Source organism: Anopheles nili, chromosome 3 (genome assembly GCF_943737925.1).
Source record: "Anopheles nili chromosome 3, idAnoNiliSN_F5_01, whole genome shotgun sequence".
Taxonomy (NCBI): Eukaryota; Metazoa; Arthropoda; class Insecta; order Diptera; family Culicidae; genus Anopheles; species Anopheles nili.
In genome coordinates this window covers 56,160,135-56,169,144 of record NC_071292.1, presented here as the reverse complement: position 1 = coordinate 56,169,144, position 9,010 = coordinate 56,160,135, and the positions used below count along the sequence as shown (strand labels likewise).

At 49.2% G+C, this 9,010-nt stretch overlaps 2 protein-coding genes across 2 annotated transcripts; both read right to left on the bottom strand.

The window, feature by feature from the left end:
* Positions 1 to 1,188: 1,188 nt before the first annotated feature.
* Positions 1,189 to 1,575, bottom strand: LOC128724654 (uncharacterized). The gene is made up of 2 exons (XM_053818376.1): positions 1,569 to 1,575; positions 1,189 to 1,481 (listed from the first exon to the last, which is right to left on the bottom strand). Exons 1-2 carry the CDS (start codon positions 1,573 to 1,575, stop codon positions 1,189 to 1,191), a joined length of 300 nt encoding a protein of 99 aa, XP_053674351.1.
* Positions 1,576 to 2,233: 658 nt separating this feature from the next.
* LOC128724653 (integral membrane protein GPR155) lies at positions 2,234 to 8,159 on the bottom strand. Its single transcript, XM_053818375.1, has 7 exons — positions 7,873 to 8,159; positions 6,091 to 6,380; positions 5,877 to 6,019; positions 5,087 to 5,590; positions 4,577 to 5,008; positions 3,441 to 4,492; positions 2,234 to 3,357 (listed from the first exon to the last, which is right to left on the bottom strand). The coding sequence occupies exons 1-7, from the start codon at positions 8,157 to 8,159 to the stop codon at positions 3,156 to 3,158; spliced, it is 2,910 nt and encodes a 969-aa protein (XP_053674350.1). The 3' UTR covers positions 2,234 to 3,155.
* Between the last annotated feature and the right edge of the window lie 851 nt (positions 8,160 to 9,010).

The window sequence follows — 9,010 nt, the reverse complement described above, 5'->3', positions numbered from 1 at the left end:
GGCCTTTGAACAAGGAAAGAAAAATCGTTCGGATATCAGATTTATCTTCGGTCTCAAATGAAAACATATGGTAACTTGAGATGGTATTCTTCAGGCGTTAAACTTTTTGTTTGTCAACACGGGTCGAATCGTACGAAGCGCTACCTGCAGCTGGTATGTTCTCCTGTTACTTCTGCGTTGAAATTTTATGCCCTGATGGACCACGTTTTCGAAGCCCAAAGGTGTCAAACATGAAATTGAATCGAACCGTTTGTATGGTTTTGTGAACTTCGTGTGAAGTCGAAATTTATATATTTGGCTTAATGTTTAACGCCCTTAGCTCAATCTGTTAGTGAAAAAATATGAAATGGTCAAAAAAGCAATAAGTTTTTCAATATACCGCCATACCTAAAGAAAATCGATTGTTTTATTTTTCCTTCGCCAATGCGTTAGCGTCAAATGCAACAAACGCAAAGCCATTCGTCTATCTTCGTTACCAATGACCCTTCAAGAAGGCCAACAAAAATATCGATAAGTTTGCAGGGTTTCCCCGTACAACAACCTACAGCAGATAGCAAATAGCACCCAATTTCTCCATCAGGTTTCAATTTTCCTATCAGATTTCAAGGCCCATCTCGTCGGTGACGAAGTGCGACGTAAAATCTCAGAACTAGTGTACGGTAAAGGCATAGTAGTGTCCCTCGTATCGGACGCATTTTATCATACCCGAAATCAACTGTTCCCATAATTGCGCACCGACGACCGCTCGTCCTCGCACTTTTGACACTCGAACACGTTTCGATCAAATGACTCTCTAGTGATAGCGCTCCACAGCGAAGCAGGAAACTAAAATTCCACGTTCAAGGTTAGCACTATTATTAGGTTTAAACTTAACTCAGCCATGTACCTCACAAAAACGACCACCTAAACAAACCCAATTGCCCAAAACACCAGCTGACCCGTAACCAGCGTGAAGAAAGAAAAGCCAATTCCGTCGTACAATTTGGCACTCTAAACTACAGCCTTTATTATTGCCAGGATGTCGGTAGGTTTGCAATTGTGGTGATATTTCGGTTCTCTCGCGTACCGCCGAACAAGGCGCAGAGAGTGGGTTAGAACGAAGAGGGGGGAAAACAAACTACAAGCTAATTCGGTCGGGCATTCGCGATCCTCCGTCGGTGGCGCACTCCGTTTTGGCACTACCAAGTCCTACAGGGCGCTCGGAGGCTTGCACGTGGGAGTCCATTCCCAGTCGAACCAGTTGATGCACGTGCGAGTGACGCTATCGAACATGCCCTCGGTCGGACACCGGCGGTAAGTGGCCGCAGTATTGGCGGTTACACACTCCCAGTAGGCGGTAGGATCCCAGTTGTTACGCCACAGGCGCTGGGTCATCTCAGCTGCATTGCAAGCCGGTCGTCCGTCGGTATCATCACGGACGCAACCAGTTTGGGCGGTGGCCAGAGCGACTAACAGGGCAAGGGCGGCGAGGAACAGGACAGCTGCAAAGGGGGGTTACGAAATCCGACATGAAACCAACGTTAATCCTCCAGTTCCAAAGTTCCAGGACACCGACGGTGACAACTTACCCTTCATGATGAGACGAGGTAATGATCGGAGCTGGTTAGAGCGACTGGAGCTTGAACTCTTGCAAGGATGGGCAAACGAATGCTACTGACCACAGCTACTGGCACGGGACGGTTATATATTGCTGGTCACAGTTGTATCAGTTCCCGAACCAACTCCCTCCCGGGAATAGCAATGTATGACGATAGATACCGGCTAACATTCGGCACTCTGCACGATAAGATACTACGATCAGATTACGATCAGATGGGGCTACCCTCGAAGAAGATGTCCGACTCGTCCTAGATCTATCTATTCCACAGACGATGCTGGCGCCGAATGGATTGGGTGCTACCGGGGAGTGTCGGAGCTACACTTTCGTTTGTGGAAAGAATCGGCACGTGGAAACAGATCGTGGAAAAACACCGGAAATGATGTACCGGTGTCGATGGCATCACCGATCGGCGTTTTGTCGATGCCATCTAAGGCATTTACATGTTGGGGTGTTGTTTTGTTGTGTTGCATTTCAGTTGCAAAAATAAAATATGACCTTCGATAGATCGATAACCACGCGACGAACCTGTGTGAATTACATGTTGTGGTCTTTTTTTTTTTTTTGAAAACCAAAGGCACATCATGCCGACATCGTCTTCGGTCTAGAAGAAACAAAATACCATTTCTAGACCGCTAAAGGCTAGAGGCTGTGCGGTATCAATATTATAGTTTATTTTTACACAATAAATAGTACATCGGCATCTAATGATTACGCTAGACAGTGGTTTTTTTTATCGTCTCCCTCCGCCTAGAGATTTGAGCTTCCGCAGTTGAGACGAGGCGCGTATACATGGTACGATGAAGTGCTCGTAGCCATCCTATATCCCCGACCACATGATACGCCTGCTGCCATTTCAATACTTTGTGTTTTTCTTAACGTGTATAGACTTTTATTTAAAGCACACCGTTGTCTTGTGTTGCACAATGCGAAATTGGTGTTGAGAGTTATTTACGCCAATAGCGCTACTCTACAGAAGGTCCTTTTCCCCTACTGCTAATGCTTACAGCACTTAGTAGTATTTGGCGATCGTTCGTTCGAATAAAAAAAAGAACAAAAAAACAGTTTGAACGCCTCACCAAACTACTCTTGGTGCGTGTTTCGATGTCGGTCCCCGTTCCTCATCTAGCCTTCTCATATCACATGGCTGCAAAAGGTAAGTCCCTCTGCCTCCATTCCTCATCATCCTTACACATTCGATCCTAACAAGCTTTAAAACAATGTACAACGCAACTAGCTACGCCATCTAATGTAACTATCAAACAAAGGATCTGCTCCAGGAGCGGTTTCTTTTTTGGCATAACTATCGTTCCGATAGGTTATCGTACGTGAAAAACAGCACACCAGCGGCACATTCCTTCCTGTTGTCGCCTCGCAGGGGAGGAGGAAGTACAATAGTTCTAATCATGCGTTTGGTCGCGTATGATTCATGGTACATCTACTTCCACCTACGACGTCAAGGCGACAATGGCTGCACGAGAAGCAATAACCAGCCGGTGCGTGTGTTTCTCCTTTGTGCGTTTGGTGTTTTCCCCACCGGGTTCCACACCGAGAGGCCTTACAACCGTTCGCAGAACGTGTAGAGCAGATTTCGATCGTGGAAGTGATACACGTTGTTAATATGCCGTAGAACGCGTCCATCAATCAGCCGGCGGGCGTAATGTGTGGCGTCGGTTCGATCCTTCGCCAGACCAACTTCCAGCAGCCAATCGACGAAGACGTTGCCGTAAAACACGCGCCGGTACACCTTGATGCGCCAGCTGAAAAAAAACAACCCAAAAGATATTCTGTTAGTAAAGCCATAACCCGTTTACGACTTTCACTCGGGCGTTCCTTCCCGTACCGAATGTCTTTGGCGATCGCCTTCCGGCAATTCTCGAGGTGATGTGTGGTGAACTGATCGCACACGTGCCGCGTTTCCGAGCTCAGCTCGCTCCAGATGGGCAACTGCAGCAGGTTCGCACCGTACCAAACCTTGCGCCAGAACTTCATCATCGGCAGGAGCAACTCGCCGGTGTCCGTGATGAACACCGCCAGGACGATGATGCTTTGGCCAAAGTTGAGGAACGCGTCGAGAAACGTGAGCTCCACGTAAATACCCGACATGCCCTCCATGACGAGCGTCCACACGGAAAGCGACAGCCCAACGAACATCGAACATAGCAGCAAGATAAGTAAAACCATGTGGCGCAGTATCTGCTGCTCGTCGCCGGTTTTGTCGTACTCGAGTGGTTCCAATCCATCGCTGGCTTGCTCGCGGTAACGATCGATAAGCGACTGACACTGTTGCTTTCCGGCGGTTGGACAATTGAACTGTGCCGCGCACATTCCGCTTGGTTGGATCGTCGGAGAACCGGCACTGTCGGTGACGTCACCGTTATTGATGCTACTCCCGATGGCCAGATCCTCAATGTCCACTACCGTGCGGATCGTGCCGGATGAGCTACTGCAGCATCCTGCGCCACCGTTTGGTGTCCCTGCCGCACCACTACACCCGCCATTTCCCACACCTGGCTGACATCCGGATGTCGGAAGGATTTCGTCATCGCTTGACGTCACTGAGTGGCGTCTCCGCTGGTGAATGGTCGAATTTCCACCGCCTGTCAGCAGATTCACCACCGAGCTGGTTGTGACGGGGCTCGAGTCCGCTTCCGGTGATGATACCTCGCGCGAAAGCGTAAGATAGCGTTCGTGTCGCTTTTTAAAGCGTTGGTGCAGTATTAAACAACCCACGGTGACAATGAAACACATCACCAACAGGAACACGGCGATTGCGGCTTGTGCATTGCCGTACTGAAAGCTTGGGTTTCGCTTTTCCGTCGGCACAATGTTTTTCCCATCGACAAACAGCAGCAACGAGACCATCACCGTTGGTAAACCCCAGGCTGCGACAATCTGTCGAATGGAGACAAATGGACATCAAGAACAGATCGTATCTCCCTCTCGAAAAACTGCCCGGAAAAACGGGTCTAAACTCACAAACACTGGCCAGAGTTTAAGCACGAAGCAAAGACTGCGGCATTGCAGGAACAGTATGGTAATAGCGAGGAAAGCCGTCCACAACCGGCTGCTGTAGCAACCGATGGTGAAAAAGTAAAACTGCAGGTACATCTTCCACAGGCTGTCCTGCTCAAGTGTGGACCATAGAATGACACCGACGTTGCAGATGAGTTGCGATACGAGCAGACAACACGTGATGCGTTGGGGCATTCGCTTCACTTTCCGCGTAAGTGCAAGCAACAGCAACATCCAAACTCCTGCAATGATCGCCACAATGCTGATGTCGAAGGAAAATTTGTCCAGCTCGTTCAGGTAGTCTGCCGGTGTAAGGTTGGTGATCGTGATCATCTTCGCCGAGATGAACATCAACGGTGCACTGATAAACGTCGAGGCGACCATGCTGCTAGCGATCTGAAGGAAGAAGGACAAACGAGATAAGCTCGGTCAGTGGGACAAAATACCCGCAAAACAGCTCCAGAAACGACGTACCAAATCCACGTCCCGGTTGTACTGTGACGCGATCACAAACACACCCGGAGCGGCCGGAAACGTGCCGTAAAGGAACCCGAACGTGCTCAGGTCAGTGGTTTCACTAAAGTTTGCCCCAGCATTCATGATGTTAACCGTTTGGCGCGTTACGAGCGGGAATACCAGCAGCTTCACGAGGATCAGGATGCCGGGCAGGATCAAACCCGGTCCCTGCAGTGTCGAAGCTTTCCCGACCATGCGCAGACCGAGCAGGAATAGTGCCGTAGCGGAGAAGGAATTTCCCAGGGAACGCAACACGCTCGAAAGATACACCGGAAGCCCGTTGGAGAAGATCTGCCCACCGATCACACCCAGCAGCGTCATGAGCAGGATCGGATTGAAGAAGATGGACTCGACCATCTTGAAAACGACCAGCGCCTTTCCTTTGAGGATTTTGCGACGGTTTTGTGCGGCCAGTTCGGGGCATGTCGTGGGTGGGTGGCTCGCTACTTCGTTTGCCGATTGCTGGAATAACAAAAAACGTGTTAATCGGTGGGTTAATTTGAATTAATAATGTTCGATAATAGCGCTTCAAAAAACGCAGCTTTTCAACCGACGTACGGATGCTGTCGTTGAGCCATAATTACATTTGTTCCGGTGTTCGGAACTGGTCCGTAACACGTTATTACGTTGCTGCAGTAGCAAAAAAACATTTGCATACCGTCATTGTGGGGAAAATACCCTAACACGTGATAGAAAAAAGGCCCCCTGCTAATCCCACCGGAACCCGTTCGTCTGATGTTTTACTTACATTATTTTCAGCGTTTTTCTCCTTTATTTTAGAAATTTCCATCAACACGAACCCGATGGGATTGAGGATGGCCAGCGAGATGGGCGCCAGCAGGTAGATGTACGACGCATACTCGGGATGGATTTTTGAGTACAATGCCGACACTGAAACGATTGCACCGGATCGACGTTAGTACACCGGAAATGTCCTGTTTCCTCGCTACCAATGGCCTTACCGATAGGATATCCGATGGCGAAATCGTTGCTCTGGGTGCAAAAGATCGCCAAAAGACCAGCCCGGCCATAGTTGACGGGTCGTGCGACCAACAGCGAAATAATGCCCACCGACAGGAACACGATCGTCTTCGCGATCAGAATCGAGAGCAGGAAGTTCCAGTTGACCGTGCTCCAGTTCAGTTCGGCCAGGGAGAGGAAAATGACCGATGGCAACGCAAACGTGCCGACGAACGTGTTAAGTCCCTTCGCCTCGAAGTTACTGATGATGTTGAGTCGTCCTGCGAGGTAGCTGGCGATCGCATGCGGAAGAATGAAGATAATGTATCATTAAAATACTGCACTGTCTTCTGGATTTTGCCTTGCCCGAGAGGGCGGTTGTCGCCAAGGGTGAATCATTGTTGCAAATTTAAATCAAACGCCAATTTTCCCCGACCAATTGCCAACGGGCGTATCTTGAGGGCGTCTCGTTCGACGCTCGAAGGGCTCGCGGAACTCGGAACACAACGGAACGCGCTGTTGACGGGAGAGATTGATTGCCCTAATTGAATGCATATGTCCGTGCTGTGGGGTGACCACGAACGGTCGGTTTTGTGTCTTACCGCTAGGCGACGTTGAGCCGTGAGTCAACCCAAGAAGGTTGTCCAATGCCTTCAAACATCCGTAGCCGCCGGCACACGGTACACGGTCAAGGTAAAGATTTGCTTGGAACAACTTCGCGCTAAAAGACCGGTGAAGGCATACCGGTGCAACCTTGGTAGCTTTCTGATGCGGGATTTCCATCACCGGACGCCTCAGGCTCTGAGATGGGCTTTTTTGTCGATTACCCGCAAGACCCTGGAAGAGGACGCTAGCATCTGTGCTCTATTTTGGCGTAATGTTAAACTCAAGAGCATTTTTTTTTTGAGTTAACATAATCGGGGTGCAATGAAAAGCTGCATTCAGCTTCATTTGCGTAATGCAAGGTGTTGCTTTAATAGCTAAATAACGTCAATCGGCATACGCATTAGGAATTTCCGAACAACATGCTTACGCACATGCACCGGCCATCTTAAAGTTAGCCGCAGCCATACGGTAGCCGCATTTTCATGCGAATTACTGTGATGAGAGCTCCCGAGAGCTTATACAAACTCTAAGACACTGTTCGGCGGGTATTTGCTCGCAAAACGTGACGCAAAATGACAAAACAAACTGATCGCATCTAATATTCATTTCCCGACCGCATGCAATACGTATTGCTTCGGTGAAATTAGTAACTGAGCACAACCGGAAACATTCCGAATGCGAGTTATTAGTTAGCATGAAATGATAACTTCCTTTACGAACTGATCTGCTGCCGTGGTCTTGGCGTAGGCAGCTTAAAACTCGTGTATCTCAAACCAGCAGAGTGACAAACGTTTCTTATCATCAATTTTGCGTTTCATCGGAGCCTCTTCACTCGCTGAACCTTTTCCCCAGGGTCGATAGTGCCCAGTGGTATGGGTGGAAAAATCCCCTCCCAGCGGGGGAGGGACTGCGAGAATGGAGACAAATATTTCCCGAGGGTGTCGTGCAGGAATGCAGCACCAATGGAGAACAACGTGGCACCAAATGCGCTCCTTTTCCAATTTTCCTACGTCATTGGCGACCAAAACCGAGTAGGCGGTGAGGATAAAACCCAGCTTCACGGTTGCTAAGGAGGATGGCAAGGATTGCTTGCCAAAAGGGCTGGGTGGATGGAAAAATCGATCGAAATTTGCTCGACCACCCCCCGACGAGTCGTACTACCTACTGCTACTACTTACCCACAAATTATGATGGCGAAGCACTGTATCAGCGCTGGGTAGAGATTGTCCATCGAGATCGTTGGCGTATTGTCGTCGTCTGCGTCCGGAGGGTTAATGAAGGTGCTCTCGTTGCGAAAGGGTGTCATTTCGAGTAGCCCAGAGGCACCGGTGGTGGTGGCAACCGGAAGCTGGTACTGGCTGGAGCCGTTGTTCGTGAGTGTCCCATTAAGATGGCGTAGTGCGTGCGCCATTGTGGCCAGCAAACTGTTGCTTGACAGGAACAGCGGGTGCTGCTGGGGATCCATGTTTGTTCTGTTCCGGGTCTCGAACAATATCCCCCAAGATGCCACCGGAACAACAACCCCCTTTCCAGGAAGGGTGACGGCAGACGTTTGCTAAGCCGGGTGTTGTGCGTTTCTGTTAGATTGTCGTTATCGTGCGCTTCATAGCTGGAGGGTGCAAAAAACAACTATCCAGGACTTTGCCGCACATTTATACACACTCACTCGTTGGACACGATTGACACTTTTTTTTCTCTCTCACGTTAGGTTTATCAACAACAACTTCCATGCACCACGGGAAACTCGGTCGCGTGTAGATAATTCCCGGCTATGCTAGGCACGTTAGCCCCCGGTACATGCCGAGCTAGTAACAACGGGCATTTTCACCTTTGGCATCTATTGTATTACGGGCTCACTGTGAAATAAACGACATTCGCTATTCGAGCTACTAATTTTCCTTCAACCGACGACACTCAGTCGAACAAGCTGCATGATGCGGTTGGCTTCGTTCACTCTATTGTACTTCACACAAAACACCAGTTTCTGATCGAGCAAAGGCTGGAGTTATATCACACTTGCCAGCATGAATGCAGCACTTGCACTACGTTCTTCAGCGCGTTGTTCATCTTAACCGGCTCATGTTACCGAACGCCGCAAAAGGTTTCGAAAGTTCCAGGTTCCGTCTCGTTAGGCCCACGCTGGAAAGCAAAAGCGCCACGAGAGAAAAAAAATACAAAAAATCCACCGCCAACAGCTGGAACCATCCGCTTTATGTCTCCAGAGACTTCTGCGTGACGCGTTCGTCAATTTAACCAATCAGTAACTCTATCAGCGAACGCATAGCATGACACGAACCGAGACACATTCTGACACCA